At 43.6% G+C, this 22,882-nt stretch overlaps 1 protein-coding gene across 6 annotated transcripts in view; it reads right to left on the reverse strand.

The window, feature by feature from the left end:
* Positions 1–22,882, reverse strand: part of nav3 (neuron navigator 3) — a 250,336-nt gene that overhangs the window by 11,153 nt on the left and 216,301 nt on the right. For 3 of the 6 annotated variants that reach the window (XM_047390367.1, XM_047390370.1, XM_047390371.1), the window contains 14 exons: positions 19,996–20,079; positions 19,075–19,186; positions 15,333–15,457; positions 7,478–7,501; positions 6,941–7,107; positions 6,692–6,778; positions 4,672–4,825; positions 3,840–4,026; positions 2,820–2,917; positions 2,633–2,728; positions 2,036–2,204; positions 1,692–1,927; positions 898–1,052; positions 465–536 (listed from right to left, as the gene is read on the reverse strand). In XM_047390367.1, coding sequence (XP_047246323.1) covers positions 465–536; positions 898–1,052; positions 1,692–1,927; positions 2,036–2,204; positions 2,633–2,728; positions 2,820–2,917; positions 3,840–4,026; positions 4,672–4,825; positions 6,692–6,778; positions 6,941–7,107; positions 7,478–7,501; positions 15,333–15,457; positions 19,075–19,186; positions 19,996–20,079 — 1,766 coding nt within the window. The remainder of the gene's footprint in view (positions 1–464; positions 537–897; positions 1,053–1,691; positions 1,928–2,035; positions 2,205–2,632; positions 2,729–2,819; positions 2,918–3,839; positions 4,027–4,671; positions 4,826–6,691; positions 6,779–6,940; positions 7,108–7,477; positions 7,502–15,332; positions 15,458–19,074; positions 19,187–19,995; positions 20,080–22,882) is intronic. The other 3 variants (XM_047390372.1, XM_047390369.1, XM_047390368.1) reach the window with 2 other exon arrangements.

Here is a 22,882-nt window from a genome sequence, read left to right on the forward strand (position 1 = left end):
TTTGCAAAAATTTAAAAAGAAACCCTGTATAATTTTCCTTCTACTTTACAGATGCACTACTCTAAGTTAGTCTATCACAAAGTCCCAATTAAAGACTCCTACATTTGTGGCTGTAATGTGACAAACATGCATACTTTTACATGTAGCTTTAGTCAAACGGATTTTATTTGCACTCAGAAATTATTTGATCAGCTCATAACAAACGAGGGAAAAAACTACCACAGAACACTTGCCAATTTTCATACATCTTAACATGTGATCAGATATTGATTAAATTCAGAGTACTAAAAAACTGAAAAATACAGTTTTACCTTTTACTGAAGAGGACAGTGAATTTAGTTTCCATATAAAATTACAAAAACTACTGCAGAACTAAATAAATAAAATGATCAGGGATCAGTAGCTGCTATGTTTGCTGAGCATGAAAACAGAGAAGCTGAATGGAAGACAAGAAGGCATCAGACCTGAAGTTGTGGTGTAGCTCCAGGTTTGGAGAGGAGGAGACCCCCTGGCTCATGGTACCGATGACATATGGGCTGAAGAGGGAAGAGAAAAATAAACTTCAGTAAGATAAATGTTTACTATTATATTTAATATAATGGCCATGAGGGTGCTTTAAAAATGTGTGAGGTTTAAAACTTTGCAGAGTGTTATTTACACTTAGCCTTAGAGTTCATGTTATAAACTTTTAGTGCAGCTATCAGCACATAGCTTGTATAATACAGCCCTGTTTCCCTATCTATTCTAATGCTGCTGCCCTTTGATCTGGATCCCTTACTTTTGGCTGTGTAAAAGGAACTGATCTGGTTCAAGTTGACTTGGCTGAAGCTGTAATCAACAGTCCAGCTTATCCCTGCAATGTTTTCCCTTTATAGGAGAGAAGGAGTACTCCCTCACCATTTGTGGTATTTGCAGTTGAGGAAGCCGTTGAATATGTCACTGAGAGAGCCGATGTGGTGGAGGTTGTCCAGGATGACCACAGTGGGGAGCTCTGCATCTGTCCTCTTAGAGTTACACTGCTCTGCCAAGTTGGACAGGTACTGACGCAGGTCCTGTGGAAGGAAACAGTATTGCTTTTAAGCAATCAAGTTCTAACAAAAGTCTAGCTATGTCTGTAACAACAGCCGGTACATTCCTACATTCCTAACTGTACTCATACTATTTAAACTTGTTTACAACTTGACCCATTACAACCAAAAAGAATATTTTTATTGGGATTTTATGTGGAAGAAAAAGAAAACTTGGTTTTTACACATAAAAATCTACCAAAGTGTGGATAGTGTTTGTTTTTAGACCCCTTAACTTTGATACTGCCTTTATATAAAAGATTAATTGGGAAGGAAGGAAGGGCACGGGGAATAAAGGAAAGGACTAAGGAACACTACAAAAAATAACACAATGAAACAGGAAACAGACAATCCCCATCCAATCTGACTGGGCTTAGCCTATTTTGCATGGACGGTTGGACAGAAATCTCGCCCTTTACATGTGCAAAGCTGACATACCCTAAAAGACCTGCAGCTGGAAGCCGCACTTCTTAGAATTTTATTTGTAAAAACTTTAAAAATCATGAAAATTTTCCCCTTCCAATTCACAATTATGCTCTACTTTGTGTTGCTATATTGCATAAAAACTACTGATGTTCGTGGAACTAAAATCATAAAAATAGGCAACCTCAGGGTTCCATTTACCTTGCTGGAAGTCTGGTCCACATTAAATCTAGCCACGTTGTGCTCTGTCACCTCCTGCCCCATCTGACTAATGATGTACTCAGCCAGCTTGGCAGCCAGGAAGGATTTTCCTGTGCCGCTGGGCCCTGAGAGGATGATTCGCCTATGCTCCATCAACAGGTTGAGGTACCTCTGGATTATGGACTTTGGAATGAGTGTGTCAAACACAAGGCTGTCTATGCTGTTCTCTCTCACACCTATGATGAGATGGGTGGAAAATTTAATGCCCAACAAGATAACAGTCTGTATTTACATTTGTCTTGCAGGGTTTTTGGAACCATATAGAGACTCCCTTGCCAGCATACCTTTCAGGTTAACCTTGATGATGTTGTTGTCGCCCACCAGGTAGCCGCAGGGCAACAGTTCAGGCACTTCAGAGGCGTGGCAGCGAATCACTTCCCCCATCCTATAGCCCACAATGCTGTCAGAGCTAAGACCCAGGCTGGCCCCTGGATCAACCCGGAACACATACTCCTACAGGAAGATGGCAGCAGAAGAGGCATAACTGTAAGACTTGCAGAGAATTCATAAAGTATATAATAGTGGAGTTTGTATGTCTGATACTAGGGCTTTGCACTTAAATTTTAGCTCAACATGAAATTAGTTTAATTTGTAGGCAAATGAACAATGCACTCAACAACGGAGTGTACAGGGTGTACCATCCACTTTTAAAGTAGTTTCTGGAGCAAACAAAATTTGTTGGTGTTAAGATGAAAAATCTTAATTCCTGAACTTTTTCTTTGGTCCATTTTCATTGCCTTTACCACCATTTGTGCATACTGGGTAGAACCTCAGACATAACTGAGCTAGCATAAACAACTCCACATTCAAAGCCTAAAATCTTCTCTAATCTCTAAAATCTTAGGATTCTGTATTCTGCCAATGGGCAATGATCTGCTTACCTTAAAGAGGCGTCGAATGACCCCATCTAGGACGTCCCACTTGGTCTTCCCGCTAACGCCTATAGACCCGATCAGGTACTCCTGGCTTTGTGGACCCTGAAGAGGAGGCAGAATGGTTAAACCAAAAGTCAGGAGAAATAAGAATATATTATTGTGATCCAAGCTGGACGAACTGTCATTTCCAAACCTTGGTGGTTTTTGGCCCACTGCTAATGCTGACCACTATCCGCACACTTCGACTTTCCTTACGGAGATTTCCCTCATAACTATCATCCAGAAGAATATCTGAAAGGAAGATGTTATGTTAACAAATAACACTAACAATAACAAAAGGGGCATTGGTTCCAGTGAAAAGAACCCAATTTATAGCATGTCAAGACATTTTGGACAATTTTATGCTCCCAACTTTGTAGGAACAGTTTGGGGATGGTCTCTTCCGGCTCCAACATGACTGAGAACCAGTGCACCAAACAAGGTCTATAAAAGAGATGAATGAGTGAGTTTGTTTCAAAAGAACTTTACTGATCTGCACAGAGTACTGACTCCAACCTGATAAAACACCTTTCGTATAAGCTTGGACTGCGAGCCTTGCATTGCTCTTTGCTCATTTCATCAGTTAACGAGGGCGTTTTCTGTTAATTCCAGAACAAGTGAGATGGACAAACCTCTTCTTCTTAAACTGACCAGACTAAGAGATATTTTCCAACCTGTTCACCTGAGAATTTCAATCTTTGTGGTATAGGACTCAGTTCTGCTACAGACCATCAGAGTAGAATCTTTGTGTTACTATATCAAGCCTTTTCAATCTGATTTCTTTCTAGTTTTCTGGTATTTATTTAAAAAGTATAGCACCTTGCAAATGAATTAATACCTGCCACCACCATGTTTAATGGTGGGCATGGTGTGTTCAGAGTGATGTGTGTTGTCATTTGCAGGGTTTTGCATAAAGGCCAAATAGTTCCATTTGGGTCTCATCTCATTCTCACATTTTTGCTGGGTCTTCTAAATAGCTAATGGAAAACTCCAAACAGGATGGATGGCCTTTTTCTGGCCACTGTTCCATTGTAGAGTCAGTTTATGAAGAGAGCTTCTTTGAACTGACCTGACAGAAGCTAAGTTTGAACAATCTACAGAGTTTAGAGCTGACAACAGCTGAAGTTGGACTATATGTGACACTCAAGTCTGAAGGGATTGACAGTGAACTCACCCGACATCATGGTGTCAGTGATGTTGAGGTTATTGAGCGACAGTCCCAATGACTGGCGCGAGGAGGATGAGGAAGTGCTGGATGCCTCGGAGGGTGGCCGGGCTGTCTTGACGCGAGTCGCTGTGGGTGTGGCGTTCCCACTTGACTTGAGGCGATCGTTTTCTGCTTTCAACGTCTCGATCTCATTCTGCAAGTGAGAAATAATACAAAACAATATACATCTAAGGAAAAGGGGGAAAAAAAAGCACCGAGTGACAGCAACTCCTAGAGTTAGCAACTAATCTTGACCATGCATTCAGGCTGTTGTTATTCTGAATCCATAGCAATGGAATTATGGGCTGCGAGAGTCTTTTTGATCTTAAAGGCCTCCTTTGTACTGAGGTTAAGTCCCAGATAAAGAATTGTACATGATCCCCAAATCTGAGGGCAGACTACAGGCTTCTACAAACCAGATAATCCGGATCTACAAAGATCCATTTAAGTGAGGGATTGATGGTGATTTGAGATATCCTTTCACTACGTGATTTGCTTTTAAAAAATGGAATCACAACATAGCATGGCTCAAAAATAACCAGTCATCTATTTATAATGTAATATTGATGCTGGTATGAAAAAAATCAAGTGCATACAATGTTGTGAAAAATGTTTGCCTTCTTATAAGCTTTTAAATTATTATTTATTATGGGAAAGAAGCTTTCCAAGCCAACCTGGAAACCTCACTTTGTATTTCATCTCTGCCTCATAAACAAAATATCTGTCAACAAAGCGAACAAACAGCACTGTGACTGACGTCTTTGTCAACCTTGGTATTACTGGCTGGTTCCAGTCTCACCTGCATGCGGTTCATGGCCTCTCGGATCTGGTCCAGGTGGTGTGCAGAGCTGAGCGCCTCCAGGCGGATGTCTGTCAGCTTGAGCTCCTTCTCTCTGAGCTCGTTCTTCAGCTGCAGGATGATTTCAGCCTCGGCCTCGGTGCATTCGCACAGCCTGAACGGTGATAACACACAGGGAAGAGGAGGTGTGTGGGGGGGGGAGTCACCACTGGAGTTAAACCAAACACACGCACAGCACCCACAATCTGGAGAGAATATGCTTAAAGGAAACAGGGAAGCTTCAGTTCAGAAGGCAGGTTGATGATAATGACTGTCAATGAGGTGAGAAGGGAAGAGGAGCATTTGAAACAGCGAATCACTCCCATTCATAGCCCTTTAGTTGCAGTTTTTACATAGAGAATTTGGTTGGCTGGAGGGAAAGATTTGTCTTTTTCTTGTTTGTCCCCAAGTCAAATACATGCATTTATATTTCAAAACCTTCCACATGCTAGAGGAAAACTATGCTTGACATGTTAAACTGAAATAATCTTACTAGCTGCCTCCAAGCAGCTGCTGCATGCTGACTGACCGTTTATTTCACATTTGATCCAACTCAGCGCAACTTATAGTGCTTTTCAAAAGTATTCATACCCCTCAAACTTTTCTATATTTATTAGAATTTTATGTGGTAGACAACTACAAATTAGAACATAATTATGAGGTGGAAGCAAAGTTTTTAGAAAAAACTATTTGATCTCATTGTCTTCCCATTGTAATTTACAGCTTTTTACTTTTAGAGCCCATCTTCACTAAATTTGCACATGCAGAGACTAAATATTTCACCCATTCTTTTTGTGAAAGAGCTCAAGCTCAGTCAAACTGGACAGAGAGCTTCATGTGAACAACAATTTTCAGGTCATGCCCCAGTTTTTGATTAAACTTAGGTCTGGGCTTTGACTGGGCCATTTTAACACATCAATATGTTTTGATCAGAACCAGGAGTCAGCAACCTTTACATATTTACCCTCACCCCTAAAAGAAAATTGTCAATAGCTGCAAAACCAGCATTACACTTAAAAAACAACTTACTTTCTAAATGTAGACTACAGAAAATAATTGGCTGTTTTATGGTGAAATAAAAGAAGCTGAATTTCCTTTCCCTCTTCAGGGTTTAGAATCCGGACACCCTTTAGAAGGAAAGATTTTTCAGTAAAACAAGGCAAAATGGGTTATTTCCATATCTCAACATAATATAATATAAAATTTATAATATATAATAAAATAAGGCACATAATTTGCAACCTAATAAATAAAAAAACTAAACAGTTAAAAGGCGTTCATTGTACCATTCCATTCTGTTGTGGACAAGTGATGTATACACTAAATGAAAACTGCCAGTACAGCTGCTGAAACGTCATATTTTTATTGCAAACAAGAAGCTAATTACGATATAATTTTGGTAAAGTTACTAAGAGCCATTGTGGAGCATCTACAGAGCAACATACAACTCTGGAGTTGCAGGTTGCAAACCTCTGAAGCTACAGGAAGATCAACCTTTGCCACAGTCTTTAATAAAGAATCCCCTCTGCATGATGCATACACCTTCATGTTCCACTGATGGGATAGTGTGTTCAGGGTGATGTGCTAAGATGTTTTACCTTTCATCCACATGGAATTTGTTTTTGTATTCAGACTTTAATTTAAAATTTGGTCTCCTCTGACCAGGGCACCTGAGTTGTAGATCTCTGCAGTTCCTCCAGAGTGACCATTGGTCTTTTTTCTGCTTCTCTGATAAATGCTCTCTGTGCTCGTGCTTCGTGTCTACCACATAAAATCCTAATGAAATAACATTACAAAATGGAAAAATGTGCATGGGGTGTGAATATTTTCTCGCAAGGAGGTGTATATTAAAGAAGACCTGACTGGATACTTCTCAGTTCCTCAACTGGATTTAAAGGCATTGGCATGAAAAGAGAACGTCACACCCACACAATCCAGTGCACACACACTCCCAGGGAGCATGCCCCTCAGTGCCCGTTACCGAGATCTGTGTTTGTAGACCACATGACCGTTATGCTTTTTCTTTGGCGTCCATAGTGGGGAGGACTTGCTGTCGCAAATGCACTTGCTACAGCAGGTAGAGAAACATTTCAGAGAGAGAGTGGTTGGAGGAAAGAGTGAGGCGAAGATTTAAGGATGTTAGTTTAAAGGAAACAATAAGAAAAGAAAATTAAAAGGAACCAAAAGAGGCGAGTGTGTGTCTTTGTGCTGTTGTGAATGTAAAACTCACTCTGTGGTGGAGGGGGAGGAGCGCAGCGTTGCAATGCTCCCTTGCCTGTTGTCATGCTGCAGTTTGGGCGAGGAGGGCATGGAGTCACTCATCTCTTCCATCTCGTCGTGGGCCGACTGTGATTTGGTTTTCTTTTTGCTGAATGCCTGCTTGAAGGAGCTGCGCAGCTGCAATGCACAGAGCAGAGAGCGCATGTTATTTCTTTACAGGTTCCAAGACTGAATCATTCTTGTGAGATCAGGGAGTCACTCTGTGCTGTTTCCAAGCAAGGCCCACGGTCTGTTTTAGACAAAGAGGCAGAAAGCAAGGCCGTAAGTAGAAATGAGAATGAAGGAAGGGGCCTAAAAATTAGAGCGGAACAGGCAATCGAAATTAACAAGGCAGGAAAAACAAACAAGAAAAGGGATGAAGGTTGCTGTATCCATGCCGACGTTCCAAAGAAAGAGAGAAAAAGGATGGAAGAAGGCAGGGTGAAGGGAATGGTAATAGGACATGGCCACTAAAGAATGAACAGAAGACACTCTGGAAACCACTGACCTGAGCTGGGATGGAATCAGCCACCTGAAGATGCAGAACACACCGAACGTTAAGACACGCAAACACACACACACACACACACACACACACACATACACACACACACACACACACACACACACACACACACACACACACACACACACACACACACACACACACACACACACGCACACACACTCTTGTTTTGCTATATGTAGTGAGGACCATGTGTTGACTCCCATTGACTTCCATTGATTTTCAGTCATTTTCAACCCTTTCTATGCCCTAACCCTGACAATAACCCTAAACCTAACCATTACCAGTGCATGCCTAACCCTAACCTTAACCTAAAGTCAATTCATACCTTAGTCCTAAACCTAATCGTTAGCAAAATAGGTCGTGAGGACCAGCAAAATGTCCTCACTTTGGTACAAACGGTCCTCAATTTGATGGTGAAATCGGGAAAATGGTTCTCACTGTGATGCCAAGACAGGAACACACACACACACACACACACACACACACACACACACACAAGCTCAATACACACCCATCCACAGCAGACTGATTAACACTGATTAACAGCTTAGAGTGGCTGTGTTCTACAAAGCATGGCAGAGAAAATACAGTTATTACAGCTGGAAGAGGGATGAAAGATGGCGGAAGCTGTTATTACTGGAAAGGTTATGTTTAAAGGTTTATGTTTAATAGATCTATAGGAAACCGTTCCATATTAAAAAGTCCCAGCAATTGGACAGAAAATTATGGCCACTGATTAGTGTATTGTTCCCCTTTTGGTTGCCAAAAGAGCCCTGGACCCTTAAGACATGGTTACCAATAGACCAGTAAAGGTGTGCAGGTATTATATGGCACCAAAATGTTAGCCGCAGATCCTTTCAGTCCTAATAGTTGTGAGGGGGAACCTCCATGGATTGGACTTCTTTTTCCAGTACATCCCACAAATGTTCTATGGGAATCCAAGACAACACATTAAACTTGGATGTGTTCCCCAGATGAGCAACACATGAACCATGTCAGAAAACATGATTTCTCAATCCAGGCAACCTGGTCTATAGCTCCGGGGTCCAGTTTTAATACTCCTGTGCCATTGTTAGTGCTTCCAGCAGTGGGCAGGGGTTATACCAAGGGCACACTGACTGGTACTGGTCTGTATCTGTAGGACCCTATATGTAACAAGCGACAATGAACTATGTATTCTGACACCTTTCTCCTAGAACCACCAATGACTTTTTCAGCAATTTCAGCTGCAGTAGCTCATCTGTTGGATTGATTCACATGGGGCTCAAACAGAACCTTAGCCACCAATGACACTATCACTAGTTAACCAACTGTCCTCCCCTGGACCAGTTTTGACAAATACATACAGTATTTGTCAAAACTGCATTTAAGTAGAAGCATGAAATGGTGATTTCCTCATCTTAAACAATTTATTCAAAAAATAAAAGGCCAACAACAGTTGACACAAAATGTCAATGTCTCAATAACATGTCATGTGCCCTTAAGCATCAATTACAACTTAACAAAGATGTCTTATGCTGTTCACAAGTAAATCTATTGTACTCGTACTCGTCGTCTTCTGCTTATCCGGGACCTGGTCGCGGGGGCAGCAGACTCAGCAGAGACACCCAGACGTCCCTCTCCCCAGACACCTCCTCCAGCTCCTCCGGGGGGAACCCAAGGCGTTCCCAGGCCAGCCGAGAGATATAGTCCCTCCAGCGTGTCCTGGGCCATACCCTGGGCTTCCTCCCAGTGGGACGTGCCTGGAACACCTCCCGAGGAAGGGGTCCAGGAGGCATCCGGTATAGATGCCCGAGCCACCTCAACTGGCTCCTCTCGATGTGGAGAAGCAGTGGCTCTACTCCGAGCCCCTCCCGGATGGCCGAGCTCCTCACCCTATCTCTAAGGGAGTGCCCAGCAACCCTACGGAGGAAGCTTATTTCAGCCGCTTGTATCCGGGATCTCATTCTTTCGGTCATGACCCAAAGTTCACGGCCATAGGTGAGGGTAGGAACGTAGACCGACCGGTAAATCGAGAGCTACGCTTTTCGGCTCAGCTCTCTTCACCACAATGGACCGGCACAGTGCCCCCATTACTGCGGCAGCCGCACCGATCCATCTGTCAATCTCCCACTCCATTCTTCCCTCACTCGTGAACAAGACCCCGAGATACTTGAACTCCTCCACTTGAGGCAGGAACTCCCCTCCAACCTGAAGAGGACAAGCCACCCTTTTCTGGTCGAGTACCATTGCCTCTGACTTGGAGGAGCTGATCTTTATCCCAGCTGCTTCACACTCGGCTGCGAACTGCCACAGCGCATCCTGTAGGTGTTGGGTAGAGGGGGCCAGCAGGACCACGTCATCTGCAAAAAGAAGAGACAAAATCCTCTGGTCCCCAAACCAGACCCCCTCCGGCCCTTGGCTGCGTCTAGAAATCCTGTCCATAAAAGTTATGAACAGGACCGGTGACAAAGGGCTGCCGTGCCGGAGTCCAACATGCACCGGGAACAGGTCCAACTTAGTGCCGGCAATGTGGACCAAACTCCTGCTCCACTCGTACAGGGACCGGATGTCCCCTAATAAAGGGCCCCCGATTCCATACTCCTGGAGCACCCCCCCACATGGCATCATGAGGGACACTGTCGAATGCTTTCTCCAGGTCCACAAAACACTTGTGAACTGGTTGGGCAAACTCCCATGAACCCTCGAGTACCCTGTAGAGGGTATAGAGCTGGTCCAGTGTTCCACAGCCGGGACGAAAACCACACTGCTCCTCCTGAAGCCGAGGTGCAACTATTGGCCGGACTCTCCTCTCCAATGTGAGTGTGATCACCACCCCAGTCTGCCAGTCCAGAGGCACTGTCCCCAACCGCCACACAATGTTGAAGAGGCGTGTCAACCATGACAGCCCCACAACATCCAGAGATTTGAGGTACTCAGGGCGGATCTCATTCACCCCTGAAGCCTTGCCACCGCGGAGATTTCTAACCACCTCTGTGACTTCAGCCTGGGTGATGAAAGAGTCCAACACCGAGTCCCCAGCCTCTGTTTCCACCAGGGAATGCGTGATGGCAGGATTGAGGAGATCCTTGAAGTACTCCTTCCAACGTCCGATAATGTCCTCAGTCGAGGTCAGCAGCCTCTCACCCCCACTGTAAACAGTGTTGGCGAAGCACTGCTTCCCCCTCCTGAGGCGCCGGACGGTTTGCCAGAATCGCTTCGAGGCCAACCGGTAGTCCTTCTCCGTGGCCTCACCAAACTCCTCCCGAGCCCGAGTTTTTGCCTCTGCCACAGCCAGGGCCGCAGCACGCTTGGCCTCACAGTACCCGTCAGCCGCCTCAGGACTCCCACAAGCCAACCACAGCCGATAGGACTCCTTCTTCAGCTTGACAGCATCCCTTACTGCCGGTGTCCACCACCGGGTTCTGGGATTGCCGCTGCGACAGGCACCACAGACCTTACGGCCGCAGCTACGGGCAGCAGCATCAACAATAGATGCGGAGAACATGGTCCACTCAGACTCTATGTCTCCAACATTCCCCGGAATCTGGTCAAAGCTCACCCGGAGGTGGGAATTGAATACATCCCTGGCCGATGGCTCCGCCGGGCGTTCCCAGCAGACCCTCACTATGCGCTTGGGCCTGCCAAGTCTGTCTAGCTTTCTCCTCCTCCAGCGGATCCAACTTACCACCAGGTGGTGATCAGTGGACAGCTCAGCCCCTCTCTTCACCCGAGTGTCCAAAACATGCGGCCGAAGGTCTGACGATATGACAACAGAGTCGATCATTGACCTCCTGCCTAGGGTGTCCTGGTGCCAAGTGCACTGATGGACACCCTTATGTTTGAACATGGTGCTCATTATGGACAATCCGTGACTAGCACAGAAGTCCAATAACAAAACACCACTCGGATTCAGATCGGGGAGGCCATTCCTCCTGATCACGCCTCTCCAGGTGTCACTGTCGTTTCCCACTTGGGCGTTGAAGTTCCCCAGCAGAATAATGGAGTCCCGGGAGGGGCACTATCCAGAACCCCCGACAGGGACACCGAGAAGGCCAGATACTCCGCACTACTGCTCAGCGCGTAGGCTGAAACGACAATCAGATGCCTATCCCCAACCTGAAGGCGCAGGGATGCGACCCTCTCATCCACTGGGGTAAACCCCAACACAAGACGGTTGAGCTGGGGGGCAACAAGCAAACCCACACCAGCCCGCAGCCTCTTCCCGTGGGCCACTCCAGAGTAGAAGAGAGTCGAGCACCTCTTAAGGAGATGGGTTCCAGAGCCCACGCTGTGCGTGGAGGTGAGCCCGACTATTTCTAGTCGATATCTCTCGACCTCCCGCACAAGCTCGGCCAAATAGTTCCATTTTTGGTCTCGGTTTTGAATAGTCTGATGTGACACTTGGGTGCCTTTCACCTGCTTTAACTGTGCATGGAGTTGAGTGGCATTCATCACCCGGTTCAGCAGGGCACTGTTTACAATGAAGCAGTCATCAGTGTGGGATGTGTCCAGAGGACATCCACTTCTATGACATTCTGTGACTTTTCCAGTCTCTCTGCATCTCTGTTGCAACCTGCTGATGACACTCTGTAAAACTCCAAGGTCAGTGGCCATTTAGGTCTGAGAACATCCTGTTTGAAACCTCGCAATGGTGAGGTACTGTTAATCAGCTGTTAGGTTTCGTTTTGGTATCATGATGTCAAAATTTAAACAATATGATGACAAGGACTGTTTAAATACCAATTCTGATTGAACCGAGAAGTGTATTGGTTGATTCATGGATCAAACACCTGTTGTGAATTTTTTCATTATAGTGCCTTTTCATCCTGGAATTTCACCCAGAAGCTGAATATCCCTAACTTTTGGTGAGTAGTGTAAACCCAACCCCCTCAAAGATGTCACGATGAACAGCTAGTCAGTGTTCCCTTTACCTGTCAGAGGCCATAATGCAATGCTTAATCAGCATATATCCACATTAAATTAGTTGGTATTGTGGTAAATACATTAATCCGAAATTTGGCAAGAAATACAGTGATTTTTAAATGTTACAAATTTTAAACAAATAATTTACTGCTCTTAAGACAAGAAATTGTTAATATTCAGAAGACTGAACTGATTTTCTAACATTACAGGCCCTGGTGTCCTACTCAGTGTTGAACTTTATGGCTGTTAGCTTACATTTCCTTTTTAAGGGCAACCATAGAAGAGTAGGATAAACTTCTCTTCAACAGAAGCTGTAAAGCAGCTCCGGTTGTGTGCTCTATGGCTGAGACAGAACTTCTAATATGTCCTCTGCAGCAAATAAAGGCACACAGCCAGGCATGCTGAGCTGTTACAGCACAGTAACAACTAAAACCAGACAGACAGACAGAAGAAAGAAGGTTTTTCAAATCAGTTTTTCATTTTTTCAACACATGATTTCTGACGGCATTTGTCAGCATTTGTGAGAACCGCTGTTTAAAAATGAAAACCCAAATGTGAGAGCAACAGGAAAATATGTAGAATGGTAAATGTTGGAGGCGCTTCACATTGGGACATTTTTACAGGCTGATGCACACATATAAACTTAAAGGCTAAAAATGAAAAACGATAATGCTATTTGCTTTTCAAAAGTTATTCAAAGATGTCCAAAACATTTTAGAGCAGGAAACAGAAAAAAAATTAGGCTCCTAAAGTCTGCTGCAGCATGTCATGTGAAAAAGTAAGGACACCTAACATATTTCGATTTTTATTATAAATATTAATAATGAGAAATTAAAGAAGTACTGCAGAGTTAAATAACACTGAAAAAAACCCCACTAAAATTATGCAATAAAAGTAAAGTAGGACACCCCATCATTTATTCCTATGTAAAATTGTTAAAATCACACAAAAGCATATCATTTCAGGTGCAGATGGTGGGAACATTGTTGCAGGAGGTTTGCCCTGTTTCAGTCCTTCCCCTCTGTGGAAGCAAGAGTGAACAAAATCGTGAGATCCCAAAAGCTGTCCAAAGCCTTCAGAAATAAGGTTTTAGAGGCTTATGAGTTTGGTAAAGAAATTTAAAGAGGACTCAAAAGAATCTGTACAACAAACCACCTACATGTGGAGGACATTCAAAACAACTGCCATCATACCCAGATCTGGGCGTCCACGCAATGTTACCTTGAAAGCTGACCGCAAGCTACTAATATAAGTCTCAAATACTGAAGTATTTGGAGACCAGAACACAGGACTGTGTGAAAACTAAGAAATATAAATGTCTGAGTCAAAGCCCAGATTTTAATGCAGGATATACATACAGGAAACCCCTCAAACATCACAGTGCTGAAAAGTGAACTGAGGGCCAATCTTTCCTCAGACCAATATTAGAACCTAGTAGATAGATACAACAAGCATCTCACTGAAGATGAACTAAATCACCTAGCTTTCCATAGACAAATAAAAAGATTAGACAGCGATATGTAACCATTTCTTTACAAAGAACTGTGTTCTAATTTTTCCACATGACTGTACACCCCTTCAAGCTGTTTGGGTTTCCCAATGCTGTTTATTCTAAATTTAATCATGATTTTACATTAAAAAACACTCATAAGCTAGGTGTAGACCAACATCCTTGAGTGACGTTAATATAGTTTGACTTTCCATCTTCAGTTTTGTCTTGTGGTTTAAGGGGCTTTGCAGACTTTACTGTAGTTATAGTCATATAAGAAATGAAATTTCAGTGACTGTCAATATGATCCTGGAAAAACTAAGAACCACTCTTGCTGCACCCATAAGATGTAAAAGTATCAACCAAGTCCTGCAAATTAAGGCAATTGATTGAGTGATCATCTTTATTGTGACCACACCATGGGTTGCAAAAGCAAAATGCCAAGAGAAGCAGACATCAACAATGAACCAAAAGAAGCAATTGTTGTTGTCCATCAAATTGGGAAGGCTTAAAAGGTAATCTCAAAACTTTTTCAATTCCATCATTCTACAGCAAGAAAGATCATCCATTGGTGGAAAACACCAAAGACAGTTGCTATCTCAACAAATTCGCCCCAATGTCAGACCATGGAATGCTCAGAGTAATTGAAAAAAGCATAAGCAAGGCTCTACAGTCCTTACTTTGCATGTTGAGTGTAGAGTATATGGCAGGAAAATTAGAATAAGTCTGAACAAGTATTTCTCATTTTGAAGAAAGGCCAGGAGGAAGCCTCTTCTTTAGAAAAATATGGCAGCACATGTTTACAAAATTGCATCTGAATGAATCACACAACTCCAAGTGCAACATGTTTAGGCAATCTAAAACCAAAACTATAGATGTTTAGCCATAATGGACAGAGCACAAGCACCTCATGCCAAGTCAAGCAGGGTGGTGGAGGTCTGATGATTTGGGCTTGTTTTACAGCTACAGAACCTGGGTACGTTCCAGACATTGAATTGATCAGAAACTCCTCTTTATACTCAAGCATTTTAACTAGATGTGAGATCAACTGTCTCACAGATGAAGTTTGAACCTAACAGGGTCAATGACCCCAAACAGCAGCAAATCTGCAACAAAAGGGCTGAAAAAGAAAAGAACCAAGGTTTTGCGGTGGCCAAAGTCCAGAGCTCACCCTGATGGAAACACTAAGGCAGCACCTTTAGAAAGTTGCCAGCAATAATGAACTGCATCAATCCTAGGAGGAGGAGTGGGACAATATTTCTTCACAATGATAAGAAAGGCTTATATAAAGGCTCATATAGAAAAGGAATTGATTCTACAGCTCCTGAATCACATGGCGCACACAGCTCTTCCTATGACTGTACTTGCAGTGGTGGAAGCTTTCTTTATCCCCTGACTGTGTAATTTTCATGGTAATTTCTGTCTTCCTTTGCCACTTACCCAGCTCTTCTTCTTCTTCTTTTTATCCTCAGCATCCTTGCCCAAGCTGCCCATGCTGGCATGACTGGCAGCGCTGTTGATGCTGGACATGCTTTCTGATGAGTGCTGCCGTCTAATCCGTAGGTCTGAAGGAAACAGACAAAGCATTCCTCAGTGTGAAAAACACTAAGCTGACGGGCGGGTGAAAACGTGACACTTAGTGTAGTTTTTTTCTGTAAGACTTTGTAACGCTACACTGAGACTGGTGCATGAAAAGGTCATTAATCACAGCAGAGTCACTGTTCCAGCTCACTGATGTTTTTTCATGACTTCAGTATGTGCAGTGCTTTGGTAAAGTATTTTTCCTCCTACCGATTACTTCCATTTTAGCTTTTTAGCTTAAATGTTTTGGATCATCGAACAAATTTTTCTTATTGGATAAACATGATAATTCTGTTTACAGGGAAAAGCTATTCACACCATCCTGGCCCAGTATAAAGATGTAACTGACTTGAATTTTTGTCCACTCTTCTTTGCAGAACAGTATAAATTTAGCCATACTGGAAGGTTTTCCAGCATGAAGTTGTGAGTTGTGTGTTTAAGGTCATGCCACAACATCTCAGTCAGATTTGTGTCTGTACTTTGATTAGGCCATTCCAAAAGCTCAATTTTGTCCATTTTAAACCATTCAAAGATTCTACTGGCTTCGGATCACAGACCGGTTGGAGAAGCCATGTAATGTGACAATATTCTCCTTCAGGGTTTTCTGATACAAAGGAGAATTCATGATTCTATCAATTACGGCAAGCCATCCAGCTTCTGAAGCAGCCCGAAATTATCACAATACCATCACTTTGTTTGGCAGTTGGTATGATGATTTGTTTTACCTGACTTGAATAAAAAGCTAACTCCGACTGCACTGTTCAATGATTAGGATTAATTGGAATGTATGTACCTGACTGTTGTGAAGTGCCTTGAGACAACATGTGTTGTGAATTGGCGCTATATAAATAAAACTGAATTGAATTGAATTGAATTGACATGCCATGTTGGCTTTACACCATATCTAACAAGACGCACACATTACAAAATGGTCCACTTTTGTCTCGTCAGTCGACAGAATGTTTTACCAAAAGCCTTTTGTAAGACAGGTCTTTGTGTTCCTTTTGGTCAGCTGTAGTTTTGGCTTCGGAATTCCACAGATACCAATTTATGCCACACTCTTTTTTAATTGCTGAATGGTGACCTTCAGTTAGGTGAGTGATGCCTGCAGAGCTTTAGCTGCTCTGGTTTCTTTTGGGACCTCCTGGATGAGTTGTTGATGGAAATATGGAAGATCGGCCACTCCTGGGAAGGATCACCAATGCTCCATGTTTTCCTCAATTGCTGATAATGACTCTCACTGGCTGCATGGTGGCGCAGTTGGTAGCACTGTTGCCTTGCAGCAAGAAGGTCCTCAGTTCGACTCTGCATGGAGTTTGTATGTTCTCCCTATGCATGCGTGGGTTCTCTCCTGGTACTCTGGCTTCCTGCACCAGCTCCCTTGCGACCCACTATGGAAGAAGCGGGTATAGAAAATGGATGGATGGACTCTCAGTCTGGTTCACTGGAGCCTTAGACAGAGCTTTGTATCATTTCTAGACTGATGATGCAAATTATTTTATTCTGACATGTTTTTGAATTTCTTTAGTTTGCGACATATTGTGTTGCCTTTTTAGATCTTTTAACCTACTTCATGTTGTCACACAGGTTCTATTTGGTTTTCTTGATTTTACACGTCTGGCGGTCATCAGGGTTGTGTGTGGCTGGTGAAATTCCATTCAGCTGTCCAGAAATGTGGCTACTCGTACTCGTCGTCTTCCGCTTTATCCGGGACTGGGTTGCGGGGGCAGCAGACTCAGCAGAGACACCCAGACGTCCCTCTCCCTAGACACCTCTTCCAGCTCCTCCGGGGGGAGCCCAAGGCGTTCCCAGGCCAGCTGAGAGACATAGTCCCTCCAGCGTGTCCTGGGCCGTCCCCTGGGCCTCCTCCCGGTGGGACGTGCCTGGAACACCTCCCGAGGAAGGCGTCCAGGAGGCATCCGGTATAGATGCCCGAGCCACCTCAACTGGCTCCTCTCGATGTGGAGAAGCAGTGGCTCTACTCCGAGCCCCTCCCGGATGGCCGAGCTCCTCACCCTATCTCTAAGGGAGTGCCCGGCCACCCTACAGAGGAAGCTCATTTCAGCCGCTTGTATCCGGGATCTCGTTCTTTTGGTCATGACCCAAAGTTCATGGCCATAGGTGAGGGTAGGAATGTAGACCGACCGGTAAATCGAGAGCTTCCCTTTTCGGCTCAGCTCTCTCTTCACCACAACGGACCGGCACAGCGCCCCATTACTGTGGCGGCCGCACCGATCTGTCTGTCGATCTCCCGCTCCATTCTTCCCTCACTCGTGAACAAGACCCCAAGATACTTAAACTCCTCCATTTGAGGCAGGAACTCCCCTCCAACCTGAAGAGGACAAGCCACTCTTTTCCGGTCGAGAACCATGGCCTCGGACTTGGAGGAGCTGATCTTCATCCCAGCCGCTTCACACTCGGCTGCGAACCGCCCCAGTGCATGCTGTAGGTCTTGGCTAGATGGGGCCAGCAGGACCACGTCATCTGCAAAAAGAAGAGACGAAATTCTCTGGTTCCCAAACCATACCCCCTCCGGCCCTTGGCTGCGCCTAGAAATCCTGTCCATAAAAGTTATGAACAGGACCGGTGACAAAGGGCAGCCCTGCCGGAGTCCAACATGCACCGGGAACAGGTCCGACTTAGTGCAGGCAATGCGAACCAAACTCCTGCTCCGCTTGTACAGAGACCGGATGTCCCCTAGTAAAGAGCCACCGATTCCATACTCCTGGAGCACCCCCCACAGGGCATCACGAGGGACACAGTTGAATGCTTTCTCCAGGTCCACAAAACACATGTGGACCGGTTGGGCAAACTCCCATTAACCCTCGAGTACCCTGCAGAGGGTATAGAGCTGGTCCAGTGTCCCACGGCCGGGACGAAAACCACACTGCTCCTCCTGAAGCCGGGATTTGACTATCGGCCGGACTCTCCTCTCCAATACCCTGGCGTAGGCCTTACCACGGAGGCTGAGGAGTGTGATCCCCCTGTAGTTGGAACACACCCTCCGGTCACCCTTCTTATAAAGGGGGACCACCACCCCAGTCTGCCAATCCAAAGGCACTGTCCCCATCCGCCGCGCAATGTTGAAGAGGCATGTCAACCATGACAGCCCCACAACATCCAAAGACTTGAGGTACTCAGGGTGGATCTCATCCAATTCCGAAGCCTTGCCACCGCAGAGCTTTTTAACCACCTCGGTGACTTCAGCCTAGGTGATGAAAGAGTCCAACCCCGAGTCCCCACCCTCTGTTTCCACCAGGGAATGCGTGATGGCAGGATTGAGGAGATCCTCGAAGTACTCCTTCCACCGGCCGATAATGTCCCCAGTCGAAATGTGGCTAATCACACTTAATTCGTTATTTAACAAGGGAGCGATTATTCTTTCACAAATGGCCAGGTTGGTTCTGGATAGCTTTTCCATCAATTAATGGAATCATCCTTTGAAAACTACTTTTTGTATTTACTCAGATTATCTACATCTAAAATTAAGATTTATTTGATGATCTGAAACATAAAACAAATCTATCTGCAGGAAGGCAAATACTTCTCACAGCAGTATAAAACGATTCATACAGCAGAAACACCATGCTGGTTCCGTTACCTTTGTGAAGGTGGTCTGGACCGTTGAGCGCCACCTGGATTGCCGTTTGAGCGTCTGTGTTCTGGGTCTTCAGCATCTCTATGGTTTCTCTCAACTCGACTAACTCGGATTCCTGGAGCGAGAAAACGAAGACAGGAACAGGAGGTTTTCGTTTTAGCATCACAGAAAAGCTACTTATGAGGGCATGGAATCTTTGTAGCCTGGAAAAAAACAAATACAGCCACACAATGACCAGACTAGGCTCCTTTGTTTTGTTTTGGAATCAATACATAAGCTACTTTGATGTGAACCAATTTTACCTAAGTTTGGCTTTGTTTCTGCTTTTAATGAAATGGAAAGGGAGAAGGAAAAGTTTTCCCATTAGATGTAGGAGCCAGCACCCGCTGCTCTAAGGGAGAAAAAAGCTGCACTTTTTGTTGCGTTGACTTCATGAAAGAGAAGGAACCTCCTATGCTGTTTTCCACCATAGTCCACTGAGACCTGCAGATAGGCTGGCTGCTTTAATTAAAAGTTAGAACAGTATTGTTTGTCAAAGTCCTCCCACCAGTCTGATTTATCCATTAGCCCTCTGAGCTAAAGATATTGATGCTGATGTAGTGATCAGTGTGAAGCTCATATCGAGCCAGTAGAGCTAACATATTCATAGGACGTTTTGCAGATTCAAAAGTATTATCTCTTTGCAGTTCAAACAATCTTAACTTTGTTTAAAGTGTGGCAGTTCGAGAGATATTAGGGAAACAAATAAAAAAAGGAGCAAGACTACTTACTTTGGCAGCGACCAAAGTTTAAAGACACCAAAAATAATCCCATAATCCTCAGCCACCTTTCCATAGAATTGACACAGCTTGCTCTATCGACCAGTTTCTCCTCCTTCTAATGCTGTTTTCATTTATTTGATGTACAGGGCGGAACTTCGCATACCTTTTGTTCAGCGGTCATGGTGAGGCTCTGTAGGCGGCAGGTCATGTTGCTGAGGCTCTTCTCGAAGGCTGCCACCAGGTGAGCCTGCAGACACACAGAGACACACACCATCCGCATTAAGATGTTCTGATTTAATTCCAGAATAACAAGGATTAAGAAAAAAAAATCATGTTTAACAGAAAAAACCACAGACTGCAGGGCATTTTGTTGGCAGTTTATGTGACAGAGCAACACAAATTAGTGCCTTCTTGTTAAGAGAATGGTTACATGGTTTTCAGTTTTTCTTTACATAAAAACATGTGCATTTTTATTCAGCCCCCTTTACGCTGATATCCTAAATAAAATCAAATGAAACATTTCTTTTTCAGAAATTAGCTAATTACAACATTGCAAGTACCCCAAGGATAACACCATAGCTACATTGGAACAATTTAAATCAAAGCCCAATAATGTGTTAGAATGGCCCAGTCAAAGTCTAGATCTAAAACCAACTGAGATTCTGTGACAAAACCTCCACAACGACTGAGATTGAGCTGTTTTGCAAAGAAGAATGAACATAAATGACAGTATGTCAATGTGTTTTGCTAGGAGAGACATACCGCAAAAGACCTGCAGCTACAATTAAGCAAAAGGGGGTTCTATAAAGTATTGACTCTTTTCAGGTTTTTGTTGTAAAATGCTTGGAAAAACCTTATTTATCTAAATATTCCCCCAGTTATGCAGTTCAGACTGGACTACTGGTTGCTGTTGAAGACAACTGAGGACCTAACAAGCCTGTGGAGAGTTTGTTTTCTTAAATAACTTGAAGGCTGGACTGTATGTTATAATAAAAAACTGTTGCTGGGATATTTAATGTAGTAAAAAAGCCCAAAACCTCCCGAACGACATGTTACAGCTCAGCAGATCAAATTAATGCTCATGGATTTCATCATGTCTCTCCGGACTACTGGTAAGCAAGCATGGAGTAAAATGTGTGGTATACACATCAGAGAAAGGCTTTTCTCCATGACTCAATCTGTCACCTGGGAATGCAGCAGCAACACGCTGAAGGATGACAGCAGGTTAGGAAAATTGTACCATCTGTCCAGCTGAATCTGTCAGCTAGGACTGTGCCTTTCTGGAATTTGTTGTGTCATAAAAAATTGTGGAGTTACCTTCATGAATGACGGCCTTGTGAAGCCTTGTGTCTATGACAGCAATATTTGCCCTGCAATGATTTTTATGTGTATGTGTCCTTGTCTGTGTCTGGTTGTACGTATGTAATGCCTACTCTTCCTGTCATCTTCAGAAAGACACCCTGAGACACCTGTCTAGCCTGGTGTGTCACAGGAAGATGGGCTGTATGCCCAGACAAATCAAAGTACGTCAGAGAATCACATGAATTCACACACATTTATGCGTTTTATCATTGAGCCTCCAGTTTGCATAAAACTGTCTAAATAAAATTAAAGGATTCCCCATCTTTGTGTAACTGTGAGGAACTGCAATTTCAAAAATAAGCACAGAGAGAAACACCCAATCATGCAAATGTTACTCAGTTTCCAGGGTGGAATCCATGAAGGTCTCGACGTTTAGAAATGCCAACTCCTCAGACCCATCCTATTAACTCTGCATCTTCTTCCAACTCCACCTGTGAGCTCCGACTCCTCACTCCCACAGACCACCTGTCCCCCCTTAAGGAGGTGCTGATTAGTCTAGCGTCCCAGATGAACAATCTGTTGTATTCCTCAGAAAGTGCATCTGCCTATTTTTCCAAACTTCTTGAGGTCAGGGGTAAAAGGTTCATGTCACACAGGGGTAAAAGGTTCATGTCACACAAAAGAATAAAACTAGATAATGAGAGGTCTTCACTGTCAATGCTGGCTGATGAGATACAGTCCTCAAGGATGTTCCAATGCCACAAAGGAGGAGATAAACTTCACAAGGGTGTTACAATGCCTCCAAAAAGGAGGTTCACTCCTCAAATGTGCCTTAATACCTCTAATAAAGAGATCCACTACTCAAAGATGTCACAATATCTTCAGTAAAGAATTGCTCTGCTCTCCATGAGTGGGAATACAATGCCAGAGAATATATGTTATAAATGTGACCCATTTTCTAAGACAACACAACCTCAATCCTCGCACATTTGAAGCTTTGTGTAGAGAGGATTTTGGATGAAGAACCATTTGGGTCTAATGAGTTGCTAAAATACATTTCATTGTCAAAAGTATTAAGAAATTTGCTTTTGCACACACATGAACTTAAATGCCACCAACGGCTAATACATAGGTTTAAATGTGGAATTGGCCAACCCTTTGCAACTACAAGTTTCAAGGCTTCTGTGATGGCTGTCAACAAGGTTTAGAAGAGCATAAGTTGATTTCTGATTTTCCCTATTGATTCAATTTCTTATGACACCATTAACAGATAACAGGTAAATTCACTGGGCTTCTGACAGTAACCCATTCTTTAACAATTGTATGTAGAAACAATCTTCATGCCATGTTGTGGCCATGGAAGAAAGTGGAACACCTGTATTAATTCATTTGGAAGGGTGTCTGAATACCTTTGGAAATATAGGGGAATATAATTTCCCGAAAAGTGGATTTGGGTTATTTTTGTTCAACTGCAGTTATAGTAAATGAAGATTCCACCTTTCTAAGGCTGGGAAAATTAATCAAGAAGCCAATCTTTATACCTACAAGATAATGTCAGAAATGCTTTAAGCGCAAATCAAACGGAAATGGAGATGACATTTTAATTTTATACACTACAGCAGATACCAGTTTAATGAACAAAAGACTTAGCGATCAGGAGGTAAGAGTTATACAGGTCCTTCTCAAAATATTAGCATATTGTGATAAAGTTCATTATTTTCCATAATGTCATGATGAAAATTTAACAT

This window comes from Girardinichthys multiradiatus, chromosome 17 (assembly GCF_021462225.1).
Source record: "Girardinichthys multiradiatus isolate DD_20200921_A chromosome 17, DD_fGirMul_XY1, whole genome shotgun sequence".
Classification (NCBI taxonomy): Eukaryota; Metazoa; Chordata; class Actinopteri; order Cyprinodontiformes; family Goodeidae; genus Girardinichthys; species Girardinichthys multiradiatus.